The sequence below is a fragment of the Apodemus sylvaticus genome, chromosome 12 (assembly GCF_947179515.1).
Source record: "Apodemus sylvaticus chromosome 12, mApoSyl1.1, whole genome shotgun sequence".
In the NCBI taxonomy this organism is placed as follows: Eukaryota; Metazoa; Chordata; class Mammalia; order Rodentia; family Muridae; genus Apodemus; species Apodemus sylvaticus.
In genome coordinates, this window is record NC_067483.1 from 51,851,923 (window position 1) to 51,879,751 (window position 27,829).

General features: G+C 35.1%; 1 protein-coding gene across 2 annotated transcripts in view; it reads right to left on the minus strand.

Moving 5' to 3' along the window:
* Positions 1–4,204: 4,204 nt before the first annotated feature.
* The window catches only part of Rgs18 (regulator of G protein signaling 18), a 28,289-nt gene continuing 4,664 nt past the window's right edge, over positions 4,205–27,829 (minus strand). For both annotated transcript variants that reach the window (XM_052200626.1, XM_052200627.1), the window contains exons 4-5: positions 12,486–12,652; positions 4,205–5,523 (exon numbers count right to left, since the gene is read on the minus strand). In XM_052200626.1, coding sequence (XP_052056586.1) covers positions 5,266–5,523; positions 12,486–12,652 — 425 coding nt within the window. In that variant the 3' untranslated portion in view covers positions 4,205–5,265. The remainder of the gene's footprint in view (positions 5,524–12,485; positions 12,653–27,829) is intronic.

Below are 27,829 nucleotides of genomic sequence, written 5' to 3' on the forward strand. Positions count from 1 at the left end.
TAAAATAAAATATCCAATAAAAAACTATCTACCTGTGACCTTCTTCAGCTGATAAACAACTTCAACAATGTGGCCAGATATAAAATTAACTCAAATAAATCAGTAACTTTTCTTTATACAAATGATAAGCAGGCTGAGAAATAAATTAGGGAAACAACTATCTTCACAATGGCCACAAATAATATAAGATATCTTGGGGTAATAAGTGAAAGATCTCTATGACAATAACTTTAAGTCTCTCAATAAATAAATAAATAAATAAATACATACATACATACATACATACATAAATAAATACATAAATCTCAGAAAATGGAGAGATCTCCCATGCTCATGGATTGGCAGAATTAACATAGTAAACATGGCCATCTCTCCAAAGGCAATCTATATATTCAATGCCTTCCCCTTCAAAATCCTAACACAATTCTTCAGACATGGAAAGAGTGATTCTCAAATTCATCTGGAAAGGCAAAACAAAACAAAACAAAACAAAAACAAAAATAAACAAACAAACAAACAAAAAACCCAGAATAGTGAACACAATTCTTAACAATTAAAGCTGATCGAGGTCCCCTAACCCATATAGTAGAGGAATGACGTGTTGTGTCTGGGTCCAGTCAGAGAAAATGCAGTTAACCCTCAGGAGACTGGAGGCCCCAGAGAGTTTAGAGGTCTGGTGGGTGGGGGTTGGGGGTTGGGGACTTCCTTATGGAGAAAGTGATATGGGGAAGAGGATGTGGAACAGTTAGAGGGTGGAGAACAGATGAATAAAATCTGGAGTGTAAAAAATAAAGATTAAATAAAAACAAGAAATGTGTATTATTATAATATATATATATATAAAGAAAACAATGAACTGTAAAATTAACAAAAGTAAATTAGGAAAACTATGTTCTTGTTATAAAATTTTTCTTTTTATAAAATAGTTGATTCAAATGTTTTAATATATTCTCATTTAATCAAAATATCACTATTTCCTTTTCTTTTCTCTTTTAAAGATTTATTTATTTTACATGTAAGTACACTATAGCTGTCTTCAGATACACCAGAAGAGGGCATCAGATCTCATTATGGATGACTGTGAGCCACTATGTGGTTGCTGGGATTTGAGCTCAGGACCTTTGGAAGAGCAGGCCGTGCTCCTAAAGGCTGAGCCATCTCTCTAGCACCATTATTTACTTTTCTATACAATGTAAATGTTGGCCAGGTGGTGGTGGCACACACCTTTAATCCCAGCACTTGGGAGTCAGAGTCAGGCAGATTTCTGAGTTTGAGGACAGCCTGGGCTATACAGAGAAACCCTGTCTCGAAAAAACAAAACAAAACCCAAAACAAAGCAAAAAACAATGTAAATGTTTTTTATGTCAGCAACAGCTGTTTCTATATTTTATTAAAGAATAACTCATCTGTAAAGAATTGTTGTTGATGGGTGACTAAGACATTAGGAAATAATGGCCAGGATTTGTTCTATATATCAAATGCTATTATTCTTCTCCACCTTGTACTTTACAACATTTTCCCAGTGGTTTATTTATATTTTAATTTATTTATTTTTTTACTCTCCATGTTTTTTTGTCAAAATTGTTTAGCCCAAAGTAAATTCCTACTATCATTCTGTTTTCCCTTTATATATCATATTTATTTGCCTCACACAGAGGCTTTTAAAGATTTATTATAGTTTTCTCCTTTAATTAATCTATTTATTCACTTTGCAACCCCTCTCCTCCTACCCTAGTCTCATATGGCCCATCACCTCCACCCTCTCCTTCACCTTGAAAAGGGGAAGGACCTCTCCAGGTACTAACCTACCCTGGCACAAGTCACTGTAGGACTAGGTACATTCTCTCCCACTGAGGCCAGGCAAGACAGCTCACTCAGGGGCACAGGATTTATAGTCAAGCAATAGAGTCAGGCTTGACCCAAACCCTAGTTGGTCGGGGACCTGCATGATGACCTGCACATCTACTATATGTGGGTATTTGGGAGCAGAAGGCTTAGGTCAAGCTGTTATATGCTCTTAGGTTTGTGGTTCAGACTCTGCAAATCACCAAGGGTACAGGTTAGTTGACTTTGTTGGTCTTGTAGAGTCCCTATCTCATCCAGGTTCCTCAATCCATCTGCTCCCTCTCTTCCATAAGACTTTCTGAGCTCAGTCCAATTTTTTGACTGTGGGTTTGTGCATCTGCTTTGACCAGATACTGGATGGAACCTCTTAAAGTACAGTCTAGGCTTCTGTCTGTGAATTCAGGCTGACAGATTACAGACATAGCCTGAGGTTCCAAGACAGTTGAAGGAGGAAGACAGATTTGAAACATGTTACTATTGATTCTTTGAGGACAGTCCTGTAGCCAGGCAAGACTCAGTGGAGAGATAAGGACACCAACACACACACACACACACACACACACACACACACACACACACACACAACAGTTGACTCAAAATTTGTCCAGCCTACAAGAAGTGCAAGGAATGGCTAACCAATGACTGGCCCAGCTTGAAATACAGAGATTGGTTCTTGTGCATGAGACCATGCATGTGCCTTCCTTAAAGCCCCAGTGCAGAAGTAACTAGAAGGCCCAAACCCTTGCCTATAAAAATATAGAAATTTAATACACGTTGCTTGAGTTTCTAGGGAATCAGAAAGTCATTGAGAGACCTCGGACTGGAACCTATGTGATCTATCCCATGTCAGTTTATGTTCATTGCCATTAATGAAGGCAGAGCTCAATGATGGCTATAAATGCTTTTCTTCCATTTGTTTAAGCATTGCTTTATTGATTTTTCTATGTTATATCCATTTGGAGATTGCAAAGCCTTTGAAATTCGGACATACTGAATTTCAACACAAGTTATGAAATGTTTCATAATTTAAGATGCTATGGTTGAGTATGAAATGCTCTTTATACATTCATGACTGCTTAGTCCACAGCTGCTGATGCTCTTTTGAGGGAGGGATTCTTGTGGAAAGAAGTGAACAATTTGAGGCATGAGTTACAACTGGTCTCTTTCCTGCTCTCTGACTCTAGTCCAATATTATGGTTATAGACTCTGCCCCATGCTCCAACCATGAAGGCAAAACCATTTTGCCTCTCATAACAGGCCTAGGATTGATGGAGCAAAGGATTATGGACTGAAACTGTGAGCCAAACAAAATAATTCCTATAGTTACATTGTGTCTGTTGAGTATTTTGCACAGTGAACTAAATATTTAACACAAACATTGACTTAAAAAATAAGACACGTTTTTATGTTTGGTTTACATGCCAGCCTGCCACAGGTTAGCATTACCTAGCCTGCCACAGGTTAGCATTACCTAAGTAGGGAGCCTTACCTGAAGAATGTTTCTGTTCAACTAGGAGGGCAACCTCATTGTGAGGAGCACTGTTTCATAGGAATCTAGAGTTTTAAGAAGTATTTTATAAGGAAGTTTTCCCTCTTGACTTTTGGTCACTTGGCCTCCTCTCTTGTCAGCAAGTTGATTTTTCTTCTTGTTGCTTCTGCAGCTAATTTCTTCATTGACTGTAGAAGAAGTATTTCCAAACTTTCATCATACAAAAGGGACCAGCACCTTTCCAGGAAGTTTTCAGCAGCACTGAGTATACTGAGGCATGCTGCCTTGGAAATTGAATAACTGCTGGTTGATGGTCCTCTAATGATAACAACTCTTCTGGGACAACTCTAGATGTTGAGAATCCCAGCTTAGAGGACAGAGTACTAGATTCTCAGAGGCCAAGGTGTGATTTTTCTCTCTCACTTGGTAAATTCTGATTGTGTGTGTGTGTGTGTGTCTGTGCGCGCGTGTGTGTGGATGCATGTATGTGTGTGTGTGTGTGTGTGTGTGTGTGTGTGTGTGAAAACAATACCAGTAAAATGTTCATTAGAGTACATATGACTGCAGAGTAAAGTCTCTGCATATATTCTATAAGTAGATAAGAAAGTATGTGTTAACTTAATTCAGTATAAAAAATCAATTATATTCTATGGAAGATACGTGTTCCAATAAGAAATATAAATCAACCTGAGAAAAATTGAAAGTCTCCTTTTTTGCAATTTCATTCCATATTTTAAAAAGAATAAATTATTAACTTTAATACCAATGACACAATAGATAAATATGATTTTTCTATCTCAATGTCATTCAAAGATAAGAACATGGAAATATTGAGAGATATCTTGTACAATAAACTTAACTGTTAATAAATAAGTTTGAACGGTTTATTATTGTAGATGTTAAATTTGTTATACACTTCTATGAAGAAAAGAACATTTACTAATTTGAATGTCATCTTTAACAGACATTTATAGACATCATAAAGCATGGCAATTAAGCATTTCTGTAATACAGATATATATTTATTAGTATAATCTTACTGCATAATATAGAATTAGGCAAGAATTGAAAGAACATAATGAGAGAACAGAGTTTGCTGATATCAAAGTTGTCAAAGGTGGATTTAGCTTTTCACCACCTCTCAGTTTGAACTTCCACACCAACATTAAAATTACAAATGCGAATCATAAATGCTTGTGTGAAAGAATGCCATCTTCATCATTCAAGCAGTGGTTGGTGTTATTTCAGTGGCACATTTATTTACTGGGCGAGAAGGTGGTTTACTCCATGGATATGTAGAGATATGCAACATCAGCACACTCCTGTGAATAAAAGTGTTGCTTTGTCTAATGGGGAATGTCCATCAGAGTACATATGACTGCAGAGTGAAGTCTCAGATATCTACCTGGATTAGGATTAACCCATTAACATGTAGAGAGACATGCATCTTTACAATATTTCTTTTTTGGGGGTTAAAAATGGAAGTGATAAACAGCTAATCCGTAGTCAGAATTAGTATGCAACAACAATTGTCCATCCTTACCCATTATAAAAAATGGGGCATTTCCATATGTTCCAATCCAATATTATGTAAAATATCATCTGTACATACAGTTATCTAAATACATTGTTTTTGCTTACAAATATAATTCAAATTACAGTTTTTATTTTGCCTTAACAATTTACAAAGCTTCTTTATATTGTTATTGCAGAAATAAAGATTTTTTTATTATGAATAGAATATCAGATAGATTTTAATAAAATATTTTGGAAGATAGATGATGAGTTATTTTAGTACAATATAAAAGTTCTTACATTTAAAAAATTTGCCTGGTGTACTTTAAAAGTGAAATAATTTCTTATTATACGCAAGCTATATTTTAGAAGCAAATATTCATACACACCATCAAAAGAAGAAAAATGATTTTTACTCATAACCAAATGGCAACATCTGCTTTTACATCTTGGAACTCATTGTAGGTAAATGACCGTGATCGTCTCCTAAGATTTGTTGGTCTCTGAGGTCTTCCTTCTATCACATGTAAGTAGATCTCAGATTTCAAAAAGCGTTTATAACTGTCATGTTCCATGAGCTGATACACTCTGCTTTGTGCTGCATCAAAACTGTGGAGAGTGGGCTGGGTGATACTCTTAGCAATTACTTCTTTAGTATTAAAATCAAGGTTAACCTGCATAAACAGGAAAAAAGAAATAATTATATGATATCTAATACATCTTTGAGAACTATCTCATATTCTTAAAATGTTGTAAGGTTTAAAATATGCCTGGACTCTTGGGTATTTCCTACTAGGGCCGAGCGATCCAACTTTGTATTCTAGGTTGGTATTTCCCCAGTTCCTCTATCTCTTTGTTAGTAGCTATGCTTATTCTAACTCAGAACAACTGAATAATTCAACAGTAACTATCATGTGATCATTACATAAATTCATTTATTTTCACAGTGGGAAATTAACATCTCAGAAGTTAAAGTGTTTCTGTTATGGAGAATGAGATGCTTGGGACAGAATTGTGATATCAATAAGACTTTTCTGTTCAGGCTCCTGAGTTTCCATCATGTTCTTTTTCTCCAATCAAAACTATGCCAACAGCCATTTTCTCCCCAGCTACTGAGCAGGTGGGTATAGCCAGGAGCACAGGGAACACAGGAGTGGTAGACGATCTGGGACAGGGTCCTTCAGGGCTCCATCTGCACACAGGAGCTAAGCTGAGTCACAGGACTCTGTGCCAGGGGAGAACTGGTCACACAGGGGTGCTGAGATAGGCTTGTAGGCCCACAGGAGAGACAAGCACCAGCCAGAGACAGCAGGACCAACTAACACCAGAGATAACCAGATGGCAAAAGGCTAATGTAGGAATGTTACCAACAGAAATCAAGGAACATGGCACCATCCGAACCCAATTCTCCCATAACAGCAAGTCCTGAATATCCCAACACACCAGGAAATCAAGATTTGGATTTAAAACTACAGCTCATGATGCTGATAGAGGGCTTAAAGAAGGACATCAATAGTTCCATTAAAGAAATACAGGTAAACAGGTAGAGGCCCTTAAAGAATTATAGGAAAGCACAACCAAACAGGCGAAGGAATTGAACAAAACTATCCAGGATCTAAAAATGGAGGTAGAAACAATAAACTAAGTACAAAGGGAAACAACTCTGGACATAGAAAACCTAGGAAATAAGTCAGAAGTCACGGAGGCAAGCATCAACAACAGAATAAAAAAGATAGAAGAGAGAATCTCAGATGCAGAAGATACCATAGAAAGTATTGAAACCATGGTCAAAGAAAATGCAAAATGCAAAAAGCTCCTAACCAAAATCATTCAGAAAATCCAGGACAAATTGAGAAGACTGAACCTAAGGATAATATATATAGTAGAGAGTGAAGATTTCCAACTTAAAGGGCCAGTAAATATCTTCAACAATATTATAGAAGAAAACTTTCCTAACCTAAAGGAAGAGATGTCCATGAACATAAAAGAAGTGTACAGAACTCCAAATAAATTTGACCAGAAAAGAAATTCCTCCTATCACATAATAATTAAAACACCAAATGCACTAAACAAAAAATGACTATAAAAAAACAGTAAGGGAAAAAGGTCAAGTAACATATTAAGGAAGACTTCTCAGATTTATACCAGACTTCTCACCAAAAACTATGAAAGCCAGAAGATCCTGGGCAGATGTCAATCAGACTCCAAGGGAACACAAATGCTACCCCAGGCTACTATACTCAGCAAAACTCTCAATTAACATAGATGCAGAAACCAAGGTATTCCATGATAAAAACAAATGTACACAACATCTTTCCACAAATCCAGTCATTCAAAGGGTAATGAATGGAAAACACCAACAAAGGTAGGGAAACTACACACTAGAAAAAGCAAGAAAATAATCTTTTAATAAACCAAAGAGAACCACACAAACATAACTCCACCTCTAATAACAAAGATAACAGGAAGCAGCAATAACTTCTCCTTAATATCTCTTAATATCAATGAACTCAATTCTCCAACAAAAAGATATAGACTAAGATACTGGATTCATAAACAGGACCCAACATTTTGCTGCATACAGGAAACTCATCTCAGGAACAAAGAGAGATACCATCTTAGAGAAAAAAGCCTGGAAAACAATTTTCCAAGCAAATGGTCCCAAGAAACAAGCTGGTGTAGCCATTCTAATATCGAATAAAGTCAACTTTCAACCTAAAGTAATCAAAAAAGATAAGGAAGGACACTTCATACTCATCAAAGAAAAAAATCTACCAAAATGAACTCTCAGTTCTGAACATTTATGCTTCAAAAACATGGGCACTCACAATCATAAAAGAAACTTTACTAAAGCTCAAAGCATACATTGCACCCCACAAAATAATAGTGGGAGTCTTCAACACCCCAATATCACCAATGGATACATCAGGGAAACACAAACTAAACAGAGAAAGAGTGAAACTGCAAGAAGCAATGAACCAAATGGATTTGACAGATATCTATAGAACATTGTATCATAAAAACAAAAGAATATACCTTCTCAGCATCTCACAGTACCTTCTCCAAAATTGAGCATACTCTTGGTCACAAAACAGATCTCAAGGGATATAAGAAGACTGAAATAATTCCATGCACCCTGTTAAATCACCATGGACTAAGGCTGATCTCCAATAACAACAAAAACAACAGAAAGCCCACATAAACATAGAAACTGAACAACATTCTACATAACGATAACTTAGTCAAGGAACAAATAAAGAAATAAAGACTTTTTTGAATTTAATGAAAATGATGGCACAGCATACCCAAACTTATGGGACACAATGAAAGCAATGGTAAGAGGAAAACTCATAGCTCTGAATGCCACCAAAAAGAAATTGGAAAGAGCACACACTAACAGCTTGACAGCACAGCTGAAGTCTCTAGAACAGAAAGAAGCAAATACACCCAAGAGGAGTAGGTGTCAGGAAATAATCAAATTCAATGGCTAAAATCAACCAAATAGAAACAAAAAGAACTATATAAAGAATCAACCAAACCAGGAGCTGGATCTTTGAAAAAGACAACAAGGTAGACAAACTCTTAGCCAAACTAACCTGAGGTCACAGAGACAGTACCCAAATCAGCAAAATCAGAAATGAAAAGGGAGACATAACAAAAGATACTGATGAAATCCAAAAAATTATCAGATCCTACTACACAAACCTATACTCAACAAAAGTAGAAAATTTAGATGAAATGCTCAATGTTCTAGACAGATTCCAGGGACCAAAGTTAAATCAGGATCAGATAAGTAATCTAAACAATCTCATAACCCCTAAAGAAATTGAAGCAGTCATTAATAGTCTCCCAACCAAAAAAAGCCCAGGACCAGAAGGGTTCTAATGCAGTGTTCTATCAGACCTTCAAAGAAGACCTAATACCAATACTCTTAAACTATTCTACAAAATAGAAAAAGATGCAAGACTACCCAATTTGTTTTATGAAGTCACAATTACTCTGACACCTAAACCACATAAAGACCCAACAAAGAAAAAGAACTTTAGTTCAATTTCCCTTATGAATATGGATGCAAAAATACTCACTAAAATTCTTGCTAAGCAAATCCAAGAACATATCAAAATGATCATCCACCATGATCAAGCAGGTTTCACCCAGGGATTCAGGGATGGTTCAATACATGGAAATCCATCAATGTAATTTACTGTATAAACAAACTCAAAGAATAAAAACTGCATCATCATTTCATTAGATGCTGAGAAAGCTGTTGACAAAATTCAGCATCCTTTCATACTAAAAGTCTTCAAAAGAATAAGAATTCAATGCCCACACCTAAACATAGTAAAAGCAATATACAGCAAACCAGTAGCCAACATCAAATTAAATGGGGAAAAACTTGAAGCAATTCCTCTGTTGGCAATTTTGACAACAATCAAGAGGCTGTCCACTCTCTCCCTATCAGTTCAATATAGTACTTGAAGTCCTAGCCTGAGCAATTAGACAGCAAAAGGAGATCAAAGGGATACAAATTGGAAAGGGAGAAATCAAAGTATCACTATTTGCAGATGATATGATAGTATACTTACGTGACCCCAAAAATTCTACCAGCGAACTCCTAAACATGATAAACAACTTCTGCAAAGTGGCCAAATATAAAACTAACTCAAACAAATCATTAGCCTTCTGATACTCAAATGATAAAGAGGCTGAGAAAGAAATTGGGGAAATGACACCCTTTACAATACCCACAAATACTATAAAATACCTTGGTGTGACTCTAACAAAGCAAGTGAAAGATCTGGATGACAAGAGCTTCAAGTATCTGAAGAAAGAAATTGAAGATCTATCTCAGAAGATGAAAAGTTTTCCCATGCTCTTGGATTGGCAGAGTTAATATAGTAAAAATGGCCATCATGCCTAAAACAATCTACAGATTCAGTGAAATCCTCATCAAAATTCTAACTCAATTCTTCATAGCATTATAAAGACCAATTTCCAAATTTATCTGGAATAACAAAAAACCCAAGATAGTGAAAACTATTCTCATCAATGAAAGAACTTCTAGCAAAATCGCCATCTCTGACTTTAAGTTATACTACAGAGCAATAGTGATAAAAACTGCATGACACTGGTACAGTGAAAGGCAGGTAGATCAATGGAATAGCATTGAAGACACAAAAATGAACCCTTACACTTATGGTCACTTGATTTTGACAAAGGATCTAAAACCATCAAATGGAAAAAAGACAGCATTTTCAACAAATGGAGCTGGGTCAACTGGCAGTCAACATGTAAAAGGATGCAAATCGATCCATTCTTATCCCCCTGTACAAAGCTCAAGTCCAAGTGGATCAAGGACCTCCACATAAAACCAGATAAACTGAAAGTAATAGAAGAGAAAGTGGGAAAGAACCTGGAATACATGGACACAGGAGAAAGTTTCCAGAGCAGAAGACCAATAGCTTATGCTCTAAGACCAGGAATTGACAAATGGGACCTCATAAAATTTCAAAGTTTTTGTAAGTCAAAGGACACTGTAAATAGAACAAAATGGCAACCAACATATTGGGAAAAGATCTTTACCAATCCTACATCCAACGGAGGGCTAATATCCAATATATACAAAGAACTCAAGAGGTTAGACTCCAGAGAACCAAATTGCCCTATTTAAAAAAAGGGTACAGAGCTAAACAAAGAATTCTCAACTGTGGAATACTGGATGACTGAGAAACACCTAAAGAACTGTTCAACATTCTTAATCATCAGGGAAATGCAAATCAAAACAATCCTGAGATTCCACCTCATACCTGTGAGAATGACCAAGATCAAAAACTCAGGAGACAGCAAATGCTGGAGAGGATGTGCAGAAAGAGGAACAGTCCTCCATTGCTGGTGGAATTGCAAGCTGGTAAAACCACTCTGTAAATAAGTTTCACGGTTCCTCAGAAAATTTGACATAGTACTACCTGAGGACCCAGCTGACCACTCCTGGACATATACCCAGAAGATGATCTAACATGTAATAAGGACACATGCTCCACTATATTCATAGCAGCTTATTTATGATAGCCAGAAGCTGGAAAGAATCCAGATGTACCTCAACAGAGGAATGGATACAGAAAATGTGGTACATTTACAGAATGGAGTACTACTCAGGATTTAAAAACAATGAATTCATGAAATTCTTAGGCAAATGGATGGGGCATGAAAATATCTTTAGTGAGGTAACCCACTCACAGAAGAACACACATGGTATGCACTTGCTGATAAGTGGATATTAGCCCCAAAGCTCGGAATACCCAAGATACAACTCACAGATCACATGAAGCTCAAGAAGAAGGAAGACCAAAGTGTGGATGTTTTGATCCTTATTGGAAGGTGGATTAAAATACCCATGGCTCACAGCCAGCCAATAGATTGAGCATAGGGTTCCCTATGAGCAATAGGGAGAGCAAGTAGAGAAAGGACCCAAGTTGCAGAAGAGGTTTGCAGCCACGCAGGAGGGACTAAACCACCAACCAAAGAGTACATATGCTGGGACCCATGGCTCCAGCTACACATGTAGCAGAAGATGACCATTTCAGACATCAATGAGAAGAGAGGCCCATGGTCCTATAAAGGCTCCATTCCCCAGAATAGGGGAATTCAAGTCAGGAAATTGCAGAGGGTGGTGCAGTACGGGGAGGGTGGATCAGATAGGGAGTTTTCAGAGGGGTAACAGGGAAAGGGGATACCATTTGAGATGTAAATAAAGCAAATATCTAATTAAAAAACTGTGTCAACATATGAATCTGTCCTAAACATACAATACCTTTTAATTTTTTTATTATGTCCCAACTGATATATCTGGTACTAACATATTTTTGTGTACCTATCCTGTTTTCTACCTCTGATTGGCTTATAATCTGTTACATTTTTATATAAATAAACAACTATACTTTCTTTGAGCACCATATCCACATAAAGAACGTTGCATTATAGACTATGTAGCAGCTTCAGTCTTAAAGATTTCATAGAAAGTTAAACAGTGAAATTTTAGTTGCCATCCTATGTGCCTACTGGACAGTGATGGAATTTTTGAGCATAGTACAAATAACTTAGGTTACTGAAGTGCTGCATTAGGTGTATACTGGGATTCTACTCTTTCTCCCTCTGTCTCTATGTGCTCCTCCCCTTCCCTGTTTTCTCATTTCTCCTACTAGGTATAATAAAGTGAGCAAGTTCTTCTGCTATGCATCTCTGCCTTTACAAATACATTTGCTGTTGTAATCAAAACAACAGGACCAAATATAGTCTGATTTGTGAGATAAAACATTTTCTTTTTTGTTTTCAATTTGAATGATCTTAGTTACAAAATGAAAAAGCTAGCACAATAGTTCTAATTTGTAATTGAACAGAGAGGTAGCATCTGTCCTATCATAGAAATGGAATAAGATCTATTGGGTAGAGAATAGAAACATCAAACCATTTTGCATTTTCTGCCTGTCTAGCAATACCTGCTAAACTCATAGTCCATTAAACAAGTATATCACATGATCAACTCATTTAGTTTGTAATCAAAGGAAAGCAAAATTTGGTCAAAGCAGACCCTATGAAGATGGCAAGGCATTCCATGTATTTCCTATTGTCACATTACCTCTTTGGGGGCATCATTCTGAATGAATTTCTCATATATTGCCTTTGCTTTTAGGATGATTTGTTGAGGTTCTTTGCATTTCTTGAAGTCTTCACAGGCAAACCAAAATTCAATGTTTTCCTCACTGAATTCAGTTTTAAGAAATCTGGTAAAAGCATCCACTCCATCTACCCAACAATAAACAATATTAAGTTACTATGAAACAGTCTTTCTGGGAAGATGCCGTACTTGATATTAAAGCATATGCAAATACTAATACCAAAGCTAAAATTTCCTTCTAATTCAGCAAGGATCCACACATTTACATAGTATATGTGGGTATATAAATTAACTTTTTTAGCAGAAGAAAGGAGGATATAATTTCTATAAAATAAGGCTAAATCACACTTCAATCTAAATCTTTAACACAAAGTGTAAAAGGCACCATACTGCATACTTTAATTTGCATCTTTTCTATTCATATTTCTCTAAGAGCAGAAGGGATTATATTATAGACTTGTGAAATATTTCTTTTATATTCCATTCTGCCCACTACAAAAATCATGTCTCTTGTACTGGAGACCCTCAAATTCTCTTTCTATTGTCTCTAAATTTCCTAGTTTCACATGACCTTCTTTTCCTGTCTATCTACAAACAAAACACTGCCAGTTCTAACTATGGACAGCTTTAAATGGTATGATACACATGGGATGCCACCATCAAATCCATCCGCTCAGGGATAAGAGAACCTAGTTGGGAGGAAGTAAAAAGAGTTCAAGTGTTAGAGGGGATGGAGGACACCAAGAAGCAAGGCCCTTTAAATCAACAGGACTGTTGAACATGGGAGCTGACAGAGATGGAGGCAGCATTCAAAGGGCCTTTATTTCTCTTCCTTAGATGGGGTCCAGAGCTAAAAGGAGAAATAGGCTCATGTCCCCATCCCTAACCCAGAAGATATCTCCAATTGATAACTACTTGCAAATGGATATTTAATTTCCCCAAGGAAGTCTTTCTGGGGAAACAAGACACTATTAATTGTTGTTTGTTTGGTTGGTTTTTTGTTGTTTTTTTTTTTCATATCTCTGTGTATGTTGTTTTTGTTTATGTTGTTTTGTTTTGTCTTTTTGAGACAGGGATTCTCTGTGTAGCCCTGGATGTCCTGGAACTTGCTCTATACACTTGGCTGGCCTTGAAATGCACGTGCCACCATCACCACATGGCTAAAATAAGCCACTCTTAAGGGAACTGCCTGCCCAGCAGAAGAAAAACACCAAAAAACAAACTCAATGGCATTCTTAGAAATCCCCTATTTCATAACATGTCACAGTCTTTTTTTCTTTTTAAATTGTATTATTAATTTTTATTTTTCTTTATTTTTTCCCAGGTCTTTTGTGTATATATTATAGCTTCTTGTTTGTACTGGTTTTGTGAGTGGGTAAATGACTAAGCTTCATCTGTATGCTTCTTATGTCTTTTCTTGAGCAATTTTACTTCTATTTGTTTGCTTTTATCCAATTTCTATGGGTTTGTTTTATTTTATTTCATTATTATCTAATTTGATTTTTATAATAGGCAATTTGTTTTTTATAATAGAAAAGCTGTGAAAGGGGCAGGGCAGAAAGAGGTAGAGAGAGGAGAAACAATAATATTTATGAACAAAAATATTTTTCATGTAAGAGAAAAATTTACTTAATATTTTATGTACTTATCCATGACGAAAGAAGAGAAAACTATTGCATAATTTAAATTAGCAACACAATTAGCTCTACATTATCATTTATGATTCTTCATATCTTTCTGTCTCCATTCTGTCCGACCTTATCTCCTGGTATTACATTTTCTTGGGCTCCTTTTTAGTGAGTAGGATATGCTAAATGAAGTGGAGTCAAGACGATCACACATTTGAGTTCATAGATTTTAAAAGTTGTATAAGCCCTCTACATAGATGTTGTGGTTGCTTACCTTGGGGTATTTGTTGGACTCCTAACTGTTAATGTCGGGGGGTATCTGTAACATTCTTGTCTTGTTTGGGGACCTTTTTTATTCAACCAAGTTGCCTCATTCAGCATTGATCTAAGGGTTTGTATTGATTCTTATTGCATCTTATACTGCAGTTAATGTTTATACTGTATTTAGTTGATCTTGCTGCAACGCCAGGGGGCAATGAAAACAATTCTAAAATGAAGCCTATAGCTCTAAGTATGTAGATTTAAAAATATTAAAGATATATCAAATAAATTATCAGATGCTAAATTTTCAGACATTAAAACAAAAAGCAAATAAGCAAAAAAAGAACAAACCAATTACAAAAATAATGCATAAAGAGAAATAACAAATGTTTCAGCAAAACTATTTTAATAGAATTAAAACTACTAGTAAAAATTCAATAAAACAAAGCGTTTCTTTAAAGATAAATAAAATTGAAAAACTCTTACCCAAATTTTTAAAAGAAATAGAAGAATTATCCATAGGAAGACTATCACAGATACCAAGAAAATGTGGTGAATCATGCTAACATATTAACAAACACATTTCAGTAAATTGAAAATTTAAAGAAATGGATAGACTTCTAAAAGTATATTGCATACCAAATTTAAATAAAGATAGTGTGAATTATTTACACATATCAATGGCCATTGATGAGACATAAGCTGTAATTAAAAATTTCCAAATTAGAGAAAGACTAGAACCAGAAAGGTTCAACCCAAAATTCCACAGACAACTAACACAAATATAACTCAAATTATTCCATAAAATACAGGAGGAAGGAGTACTTCCAAATTATTTTTATGAATCAGATCCTATTCAGATATAAAAAAGCCATATAAAGAAGGATCCATAGGAAGCCAGATAAAGGCAGAACAATAGGAAACCATATAAAGACAAAGCCATATGAAAACAAATAAAACACAGAGCTTTATAGAACATAGACATAAAAATAATAAGGTTTATGAACGTAGATGTAAAAAATGTTAGTAAGAGAAAACATAGTTTAAGAACTCATCCGGGCAAACGCACACCATGATCAAGTCTTCTTTATCCAATGAGGCAGCTGATAAAGGCTTTTATGAAAATCATAGATGACAAATTTGCACTTCCCAAATCAGTATACTTCCAATATGATGAAGGCAAATATCATCACCATCATCATCATCATCATCATAATAATAATAATAGTAATTAATAATAATTAATAATAAAACACTTCAAGGACTCAATCTCACTCACAATAGCCTAAAAACATGTTGGAATAAACCCAACAAAAAATAAAAGAAAGACATATGAAATCAAAACTTCAATATTTCAAGCAAAGAAATTGAAAAAGAAGGTATTTATGGATTGATATGATTTATATTGTGAAAACAGCCACAATTCTCAGAACAATCTATAACTCAATGCAATTTCCATCAAAATCCCAATCCAATTCTTTAGAGGACTTAAAATAAAAACAATATCGAAATTAATATGGGAATCACAAAATGACCCTGTATAAGCAAAATACCCTGAACAATAAAGTACTGAAGGATGCATCTCCAGGAATGATTTAAATTATACCAGAGGGCCATACTAAAATAACCCAGCATAATTCTAGTTTTTTAAAAAGGCACATAGACCAACTGAATAAAATTGAGGACAGGTGTGAGTATGTGAGTCAATAATTACCTGAATTAAAAAAAAAAAAGGAAAAAGAATCCAAAATTGTATACAGGGGAAATATAGCACCTTTAACAAATGGTGCTGGGAAATTGGATATCTTCATGGAGAAGAATGAAAGCCCCTTTCTGAAGCAACCAAATATCAGTTAAAATGGTCAAATATCTCACTATTAGACATGAAAATTCTAGAAGAAAGAGAAGGGTGTATACTTTAGGATTTAGACTCAGTTAAGAATTTTGTGACTATGGGGTATATTCATCCTATAAACAGTTACCAAACCCTGACACTACAACAAGAAGTGTATACCAAAAGGAGCATGCCATGGTTGTCTCCAGAGGGGCCCTGCCAGAGCCTTACAAATACAGAGGCAGAAACTAGCAACCAACTATTGGATTGGGCATGGGGTCCCCAGTGGAGGAGCTGGAGGGTGGTCTGGAGGAGCTGAAGGAGATTACAGCCCCATGGGAAGAACAATGACTTTGGCCACCCAGATACCCCAAGACTCCTAGGGACTGAACCATCAACCAAGTGGTATACATGGTTCCAGGCAAAAATGTGGCAGAGGAAGGCCTTGTTGAGCATCAGTGGGAAGAGAAGTCCTTGGTCAGGTAAAGGCTCAATAGATGCCCCAACAAGGGGAAACAGAGGAGGGGAGGTGGGAGTGTGTCTGGTGGAGGAGCATATATGTGGAGGCAGGGAGTGAGAGGATGGGGGTTGGGGTCTTTGGGGAGGGGGGATTGGGAAAGGGTTTACCATTGGCAATGTAAATGAAGACGGTATTCAATAAAAAATAAAAGATTCAATAGCCAAGGAAAGGGAAGGGCTAGCCATGTAGAAGAAAGAAAGAAAGGTTTTGGTTATACTCCTTCCCTTAGTTAACCATCCTCATATCCAACTTGTTAGGACCCATAATTTTTCTCATGGTATTGTAGACCTTTGGAACCTACATATTGAACAAGCGTATAGCCTTCATATAAGAGAGAATATTAACATGAATGGTACAGCTGATGGTCCTACATCAATATGAGACCCTGAGAACGGGACCCAAAGAATCTGAGTTAGTTACCAGAGATGCCTAAGGTGGCTCCAAGATAGGAGCTTGTGCAAGGAAAAGGGAGAATGAAGGGCCCTAACTCTTTTACCAGTCTTACACCCACCCTCCTCAGGTCAAGGCTTGGCCAGGCTCCATTCTCCATCCATGAGAACATTCTTGAGTAAAAAATTATCAGAATGTATTGATTCATAGTCACCCGACCCTCTGGAAAGTCCCAGGTAGAGTTCAAATGTGTGCATGCTTGCTAGCCAATAGATTTAAAGGTGAATATGCTTAGCCAATAAGTTTGAACTGTAACCTTGCTGATGTAAACTGTGGCCTTAAAAAGTGTAAAAACTGCTTGTAATAGCCATTTGGGCTTGTCTTCTTGTCACTTACTTCAAGGGACTGACATTAACAAGCTAGAGAATAAATCTCTGGATTTTGTATCGATAGAAGAAAAAGAGAAATAATTTTGTGACTAGACTTAAGTCACCAAGAGAATAGGAACAGTAGAATTGGAGAGGACATGGTATTAAAAATCTTTTTACTGCAAAGAGAAATGTTCATTGAATTAAGAGTTGGCCTACAGATTAGAGGAAATCTCTTCTCTCAGTACATGTGACAAGGGTTTGTTATAAGCATACACAAACATAGAAAACTAAACAAGAAAACAAGCGACTGAGTTAATAGTGGGCTATTCACCACCTTTTGCCACAAGAAAAATACAAAATAAGACTGATTTTAGATTCTGTGTTATCCTAGCCAAAATGGCTAAGATTTATAAATCATAAGATAACAAATAGTGACAAGGATATGAAGAAAAGGTACATTCATTTGCTATTGATGGGAATGCAACCTGGGTTGCTACTATGGAAATCAATTCTGACCAAAACCCTAGAAATGCATATGACATATGACAGCTTTATATTCTTGTTTACATATACTAATGACCTTTACCAACTATAAAAACAAATGCTCATCCCTGTTCATAGCGGTCCTATTCACAATATGTAGGACATGGAAACAGTCTATTTATAAACTTATGAATAGATAATCAAAATATGATATGCATACATGATAGAATATTATTTAGCTATAACAAAAAGTCCAATTATCAAAATTTCAAGTAAATGAATAGAATTTGAAAACATTTCACTGGGTGAGGTAACACAGACCTAGAAATATAAACACTGCATGTTCTCACTGCTATGCAGATCCTAGCATCAGCTCTGTAAATCCAGAACAATAGAGTAGATAGTGCCGATTGGTAGAAAAGGGAAGAGCAATGTCAAGGGAGTGGAAAGGCTAGTAAGCACAGAAGAAATGAAGGGGAAAAATAAGGATGTAGGTTTATGTGGGAAGAGGGAAGAAAGATAGAGACAGAGAGAGAGGGGTGGGAGCTGTGTGTGTGTGTGTGTGTGTGTGTGTGTGTGTGTGTGTGTGTGTGTGTGTGAAAATCAAGTTGATCCTGACCATGAAACTCCTCACTGGTGGGTACTCTCCTTTTTACCAGAAGACAGTGTACAGATACTTAGAGAAGAAAGTCATAAATAGTATAACTTATTTTGAACATTGTGAAATGGAGCAGTGACTGACATGGCAAGATGAACCATGAATGCAACAAAGGCATGAGAACTATGGAAGTAACCACCTTCGGTTGGTTTGCATTTGTGCCCACAGTACAGAAAAATATAAATGGTATTATAAATCTTTCCAAGAAGAAATGGTAGCATAGCTCACAGTCTCCAAGCATTAATACTTTTTTATTATTTCTCTGAATGCACATAAGATCAGACTACTCTGTCTGCTCTTAGCTTTATGCTCACAAATTAGCACAACCATCATTGGAGAAATTTCTTTTTTCAGTGGATGTCAATTAATGTAGAAACTAACACTGAACAAAATGTAGACAATAAGTGTCTGAGTAGTTTTCAGACACAAAGATCCTATCTAAACTGCTCAAATTAAAGTGTCTATATGCATATATGAACTTTTCCCAAAATTAACATAGATATTACATTAAAATTAAAATCAATTTATGGTTTCAGATATTTTATATTTTTTAATAAAGTATTAGTCCTATTGCATTTTATAAGATATTGAAAAGGCTGGATATATGGCTCAGAAGGTGAGCATATGAACTGCTGTTGAAATGCACCTGGGTATGATTTCTAGTACTCATATTGCAAGACTCACAATAACCTATAACTATTGTTCTGATTCCGACAGCCTCCCCAGATACCAACACTAATATTTACACACACACACACACACACACACACACACACACATACACACATGCACACACATACAGAGGAAAAACAGGAAGAGGGCGAGAGAAATGCTTTTCAAACTTACTTTTTATATTTTGAAATTAAAATAAACATTATTATTTCTCCTTTTTGGCCTTTCAAATTCTTGATTGCCTATTCCTTTTATCTGTCTAGATTCTATGCTCTCTTTTACTTCACTTGTTGACATGTATGCCTAAATATACAAATATAACCTAGCCTGTTCAATCAGTATAATGTTACTTGTATATCTTTGATTTCAGCACTGGTCACATGATATTTTATAACCATGAAGGGAATCTTCCTTGGGAAAGACAGTTTCTCATACTCTCAATATTTCTTAACTTAGCTCTTTGCCTAAGGTCAGGGCACCATGAGATAGTCTCCTTTTGTGTTAGTATATTTATTGGTGCCTATATTCAAATATTAAATTATGGAATAATTTCTCTATAAAGCATGAGATTGATAAAACCAGAGCGACATAATATAAAAGGTAAAGCATAATTGTTTGGAATTACAAAATAGTCAAATATGCTCGTCTATTTGAAAAATTAACCTTTATTAATCTGATGTCACTAAGTATATACTGTGTATTCCAATTTCATGCTTTAGAATAAAAGTCTTACTTTATCTTGACATCTTTCTTATGTATTAAAAAAAGGTGAAGAGTTTCTGTGATACTTTTATTTCTAAATCTGTTGTTAAATTGGACCTCATTTAATGAGTTTTCTGCTAAGACCTAGACCCTTGTCATTCTAACACAATAAAAAAATCACATTTAATAGTATCCATGACTCTATGCCAGTCTTGGTTTAAACAACTTCAAAGATTGTTCCAGAAGTATACTATTTCTCCTAGCACCTTATGGTGATCCAGTTAAGCATGCTCCTAATTCTACAATGAAATAAAAATGTTGGTCAGTTTACCTATTAAAAATACTCATCTGTATTTAAGACTACCTACTGAAAATTTCATTAATTTAGTGAGAAATTACTTATTGTATACTATGTTACATATATTCTAATAGAACTCAATCATTTATTATGTAAAATATCATTACATAAAAATATAAATAAATATTTATTACACGAAATGAAAAGGCAAGGCAAACCTCAATACTAAGATATGAAATAAAATTTCATCTCTATCGATGATAGTACATTTGAATGGACTAAACAGCCACTTGGATTAAGTCAAAACGATGATGATATAGTATATGTGATAATGATGATATAGTATATGTGCTGGCAGAAGCTAAGCACAAGAATGCTGAATGAAATATCATATTTGTTTAAGAAGTCTTTAAAAGCAGGGCTGTTTTAATCTCATAATTATTAAATGCTCAGAGATTAGAAATATATAAAATTTCACATATATTATTACTTATGATTGAGTAGACAATGACAATACACAGAGCTTATCCATATAAATTGTTCACTAAATCACCAAGGTTAACAGTTATAGAAAAATCTATCTAACACATTTCACGTGCACAAGGAATATTTTCCTGACACATTATATTCTGAAATGTGTTATAACTTTCAAAGGGTTTATATATTAGGACTGGTAATCTTACTGATGGCTCTGTTACATAGAAACATATGGGTTTGATCTCAAGAGAGGCTTCAATTTCATTATCTAGAGATATTTACCTGACATAGACAAAGGGACTTTGAAGATGTGACTTTGCTAAGAATCTGATAGGGAAGACTAGTCAGGTATATCCAAGCTAATTACCAGTCCTTAAGTGTGCAAGAGGAAAAAATGAATAAATTTATATCTCTTCTTTCCTCCTGGAAGATGGCAGAAAAGAACCAAGGAACTTGTGGAATCTCAAATGTGAGATTTTTCTTCCATTGTTTGGCAAGGAACAAAGACCTTAGTGAAAACTATGGAGAATTTGTCAATGGCCCAAAGGAGTGATAAAGGGATTTTCCCTTAAATCCTCTAGTAAAAATAATTGCCTAATAGCTCTTTGATTTTGTTGACATGGCACTTATGCTTGGTTTCTCAAATATAGAACTGTCAGAATGGATTTGGGCTTAACTTATCTCTAATTTGGAAAATTAATATTCCCTTACTGTACTTCCACTGAGATTTCACTGGGCAAGCAAGGTTCTGCTTTTTTTGTAGTGAAGAGACCCTGTACATCTTGGGAATTACATGTTAATAAACTAAGTATGGAAGAAATGAAAGGCCAGGCTAAAACACCTTGTGATAACACCTTGTGACTTTAATCACCTTGTATATGAATATAGAAGACATATGTAGTCCTTACATGTTTTGAGACTTTTCACTTTAAATGCATCCCCCATTTATGAGCTCAGAGGTCAGAGTTTTCTGAATGAGTAATTAAACTAACCACAGAGAAGCAGCCAATAGGTCGAGTGAGTGACATGTCATTGTACTCTTTGCTTTGCTAGCTCAGCCAGTATATTGTTTTACAGGTTTATTTCTCACCCTGAGCAATGTGCTTTTCTCAGGAAAAAAAGAATGGACAAGGCTTTAGACCAATTTTTATGAACAGTGCATTATGTCCAAGTATGGGAAAATATATTAGTTTCCATAGCAAAATTGATGGATAGCTGGCCTTGATATTTTTAAGCCCTAGAAGCTGTCAAAATGAAGTAACAGAATTAGCCATCAGAAGGTTCTGCTTTTTCTGCAGTTGCCTAGTTGGACCAGCTTGAGTGTTCTTTTTTGCATTCCTTCCCTTGCCTGCATGTTAGGGTATGTGTCACTACTGTTGCACAAAATTTCTTTCTTTAATTAGTAGAAAGCAAAGTGCAACCTTCTCTCTCTATATCCAGTACCAGAGAAAAGCAAGGTGATAACTTTAAAAATAGGTTAAATAAACATTGGTCAGCTACTGGTTGGCAATGGAGAAAAAATTTTTCATTTTATATTTGTATGACTAAAACTACAGCCTTATGGTCTGGTCTCTGACTGTACTTGATGATTATCTTCTTTACTTGGTGATTATCTTCTGCTGTTATGGTCTTGAAAGAGAAAAAGAAGGCAAAATTTTTTTAACTTCTTAGTTATAGCTGACTTTGGGATGTGGGGCATATCTCTGCCTACAAAGGGAAATCATTATGAAATTACAATCCAGTAATTAAAGGGCTAGAACTAAGCTGTAGTCCTTTACCCCTTGCCTCTGATAAGAATTAAAACACAGCTCATTAAACAGTGAACCAACAAACTAATGAATGAATGAAAAAATGTCTTTATGGCCAAGTAATAAAGGTTTGGTACTATGGAATGTAGTTGATTTTATCCCATACTTCTTTTGTCTTTCAAATTTCTAAAATGTACCTTCATCCTATAAATAGTCATCAAACCCCAACACTATTATGGACAACAAGAAGTACATACTGAAAAGAGACTGTTATGGTTGTCTCTAAAGGGGCCCTGCCAGAGCCTTACACTTACAGAGGCAGATGCTAGCAGCCATCCCTTGGACTGAGCATGGTGTCCCCAATGGAAGAGTTTCAGGGCATGCTGGAGGAGCTGAAGGGGTTTAAAGCCCCAGGGGAAAAACAATGATGTAGGCCACCCAGATGCCCCAGGACTTCCAGGAACTAAACCATCAATCAAGGGGTACACATGGTTCCAGCCAAAAGAGTGGCAGAAAAATGCCTTGTTGGGCATCAGTGGGAGAAGAGGTCCTTGGTCCTGTGAAGGCGCCATAAAGGTCCCAACAAAGGGAAATGGGGCCTGGGGAGGAGTGGGTTGGGTGGAGGGGCATATACTTGGAGGCAGGGGGTGGGAGGCACGTTTGGGGTTTTTGGGGAGGGGGGAACCAGGAAAGGTTTTAGTGTTTGAAATGTAAATGAATAATATATTCAATAATAATAATTTTAAAAAAAGAAAGAAAAAAGTCCACCAAAAAAATCTGAAATGTTTGGATTTTTGTCCAAGTTAATCTCCAATTTTCTTAGATTTGATTCTTAAAATAATATGGCATTTGCATTTGTCTCTAATGAGTATTGTCAGATAATACAGGGTCTTTGTATTTTCTCACAAAATTAGTATTTTCTCAATGTGTTGATTTACTTAAGAGAAGAGTTTTGATAAACTCAGTTTTTACAGAAACTATGTATTAGGAAATAACTGGAGCCATTCCCAAAAATATTTTTGAGAACATTTCCAGATAATTTTATTTATGAAATCTATAGAAAATTCATATGGAAATGTGCCTTCTATAGTTATAAAAATATGGGCTAATTCTGTTTATTTCACATTTCCTATCTGCTTCCTTATGTACTAAAAAGGTGGGTTTTTTGTTTTTACTGATCCTTATCTTATAATTTAAATACAAATGTAAGCATAGTTTGTGAAAATCAAGTACCTGTTATATTGCACTAATAAAAATTTTCTATTCTAGTCTTATGTAATTTGGAAATAAGAAACGAAATGTTTGTCAAATTGTTTTTCAAGTAGTTATTCTAACTTTAGTAAATGGGTAATAATTTTTTCCAATTACTTTTTTATTTGTCATGTAGAAACATAGACTGAAAACTTAAAGCGTGAATAATATCAGTTAATCAGTAACTGTCTTCTTTTCAAAACAGAGCAATTATGTTTCATATTAATAGTTTTAATTGCAACAACATCTTTGAAATGATATCTAAAGGGAAGCATCCTTGGGTAATATCTAAAATTGTTATTCAATGAAAAAAATCTTTGATCTGTCTTGAGAACCACATAGTATGAATTTGAGGTCTGTGTTAGAGACTCAATACAGTAATATTAATTATAACAGAAGTTCTGATGGCTTCTAAGGACTTGATTGCAAAGGATTGCTAAGGACTTAAAGCACAGCTGCTTGTTTTGTTGTTATAATTATATATATAATTATTTCCTCTTTTAAGAAAAGAGGATGAAAGACTGAACTCAGCTTTATTTTATTATTAAAAAAAGACTTTTACCAGTAAATGGGCATAAGACAAAGATTAATAGTTAATAAATATAGATTAGGAGAGAGAATAGATATATGTTTACCATGAATAAAATAAAAAACAAAACAAGAGTGAATTTGTTCTGTTTTGAATAGCATGAAGAATCAGCTTGCATTGCTTTTAAAAAGCAGAAGTTTTCTGAAAAAAGAAAGTAATCGTTTTCACACACAGTCCTTCACAAGAGCACAAAGAAGGAAATTCAGCTCTGTTAGCTGCTGTTCTCTGTTACAGTGCACAAAACTCTTTGTCCCGGTGATTAGTCCTGAGCTGGTAGAAATACTCAAAATTATGTGAGAATGTGAAAGAAAGTGTTGACTGGTGTGATATGGGAACTCATGACATGCTCACTCAAGCGCATGACTTTTGGGGACAAAATATACAAGTGACAATAAACCTTAACTCAGGAGGAGTGCATAAAGTCAGAAAAGCATCGGTTTGTTTGAAATTTAAGTTGTATTTAAAACCATATGCAGGCAAAGTTGCTATCTTTGAGCATCCTGTTCCACTTACTCTGGATGGCTCTGTTAGGTTAGACCACAAGGGCACCACTTCTCCCTCTGAGGGAGCCCTTCACAAGTGGAAGTGGAAAGTAGAGCCACCAGTCCTGCTTGAGGGAACCTGGGGCCAGAATTCACTATGGAAGAATCAGGCTCCGTGTGTCATACAAACATGAAATGCTTAGAATTCTGTTTCTAAATTGAACCTCTTACATCTGTTGTAACATTTTCAGATGCCAAGAAACCATATGAAACAAGTCAAGAAGCTCTGAAGCAGGGAGCCTAGGTATACTGTAGTCAGAGTGAACCATCTCTCCTCTAACATTTGAGTTAATAGGTTTGAGCGGCCATAGAATGCATACATTTTTTGAGATAATGATTTGAGTGTTATCCATTTTAAATTAAAGATAAATTTTTAAAATTTCTTTCCTTTAGCTAGACTATATAAAACTATTGATAATGGTCATCTTGAGTCTGAAATTTACTAGAGCCCCCATATTACAGAAAACTGGTAAAAGTAGAAATTTAAAGAATGACTTGAAAAACTATTAAGAAGTAATACTCATTTCCTTCCCCTAAAGTGAAGCATCAATTTGCTTGCTGCCAGCACTCAAAGACTGAAACTAATATACTTTGTCCAGTTCATATCTTTAAATCCAAAGACTGACACAGTCCGTTCTTATCTTTCCATATTACAAATAGCTTTCATCAAAATATTTATCAGGGTCACTACCACAGGTATAAAAGTCTCCAATAAACTATTAATAATGAAAAGAAACATACCATGAATTTCTGCAGTGGCTGGAAAAGACTGCATGGTGACATAAGCTGTGAGCCACTTTACAGTTGACAGATGCCTCTCACAGAAATTCCTGTCAGTTTGCACATAGCCACTTACATAGTCTAGATATGGGACTATGAAACCGAAAGACTTCTCATACGGCTTTATGCCCACTCAACAGTCTCTAACTACAACTGGTTACGTTATCTTAAAATTAGCACAGAGAAAGCACAGATACTGTTGGCTTATCTTTCTCTGCTTCTCCTCACCACTCTTCAGGATGCATCTACAATCACTATCTTAGCAAGATCATCGAATTTCCTTCCAACATGGTTCTATACACAGGATATAATTTTTATTTGAAAGAACCTTAAAGGCAGTCAATTGTTGAGTTCCTACCTTCCTTCACATCAGAGGTAGCTTTCTAACAAAAAAATTCTCTTCAAATTGATTTTTTTCAGTGTTTTGTTCATTCTTGTCTGGACTTTTTGTACTTTGTATTATATAAAATTTATTGGCTTTTTCTAAATGTATGTATGTATAATATAGGTACATAATATTTAACTTGCATTGTTTCATATACAATATTCATATTCATACTGGTAAATTTCACTTCTATAAAGATTGTCAATGTAATTTGAAATTAATGACTATGAATCACAGCTATACTGACATATAATTTTTTGATACATGAAGACATTTTGATTTACCAAAAAGCACTTGTAAATTACTAAATACATTTATTTAAATTATAGTTTTTCATGATTCATTTTTCAATTTCAGACACTTTTCTAATATGCAAAAATTTAGAGTAAATATATCTGAACATTGTCTTAGAAACAAATAAGGAACAAAAGTAATTAATTGTTGGATCTTGTGTTAAAATTTGCATTGCAATATTGAGCTCATATAAAAATTATTTCAGAGCATATTTGTGGTTTTGGAAGGTTTTGATGCTTACACATTTTTGTCTTTGCTCTCTATATTTAATTCCTCCTACAAATAATATTTTACCTTAAAGTGATACATAATAAAGTTAATTAAACTGTTTTGATATATTAACTAAAATCCTCATAATATGCACATTTCATTGGATTTCACTTCTCTATGTATTTGAATTTTTAAAATTAAACTATGAATAAGGAAGCTACCAAAGTTGAATTGTAGAGTTGTCTTTACAGTTCAAGAAACTGGGAGCTCTTGTAGAGGACCCAGGTTCACTTCCCAGCATCCAAATAGAGGCACCCCATAATCTTTAACTCCAGTTCCAGAAATAGGAAGCTCTGTTCTTACACATGTGGTTTACATATTTGCACACAGGCAAAAACACTCATACGCATAAATAAATATAGAGAAAAAGTTTAAAGATACTTATCTAAACCCCTTTTATACAGGGTGGAAACTAAAAATTAAGGGACTTTTTGGTTTTAGTGAGTCTTATCTGTCAATTATTATTAACTCTTCCCATTTTAAATAACATGTTTCAGTAAAGAAATACTTTGTTTTAAATTCTCCAAGTCAATCAGGCAATGTAAAGTCTTAAGCCTATACTGCCTGCCTGCTTGGTCCCACTAGTAAACTTCCATTTATCCTCTGAAACTACAGTCAAAGCTGCCTTTCCTGTAATTCTATGGTAAGGCTATTACTTCTAATTAGTCTGTGTTGGTTTTCAGGATAGCTCATTTTATGAAACACTGCATTCAGCTAGCCACTGCCCTTTGTTTGATATATAATTTAGTTTCCTCTTTGACTAAATTTAATTTTTCAGTACATTTGTACAGACATAGCATACTGAACTTGAGTAATCAACCTATCTAATTCAAGGGAAATTACATAACATTTGAAGGATCAAGGTCTTTCTTGAAATGTTTGGGCGCATGCATTTTTCCCATCACAGGGTTCAATTATGAGAATTCAACTAATTTTAATATTGTAACCCAAAGAAATTTAGGTATAGTGTTATAATTATCATTGAAATGGAAAATAATTGAATAAGTAAAGTAATATTAGTAGCATAAATTGTGAATTGATTATAATTGTTCAGTGCTTTGGCCATAAGAGGTGATTTTAATATTTAGATAGGTGAATGATGACTTAAAAATTCATACTACTTTTTTGAACTTAACTTTTGGGTAGTTTGCA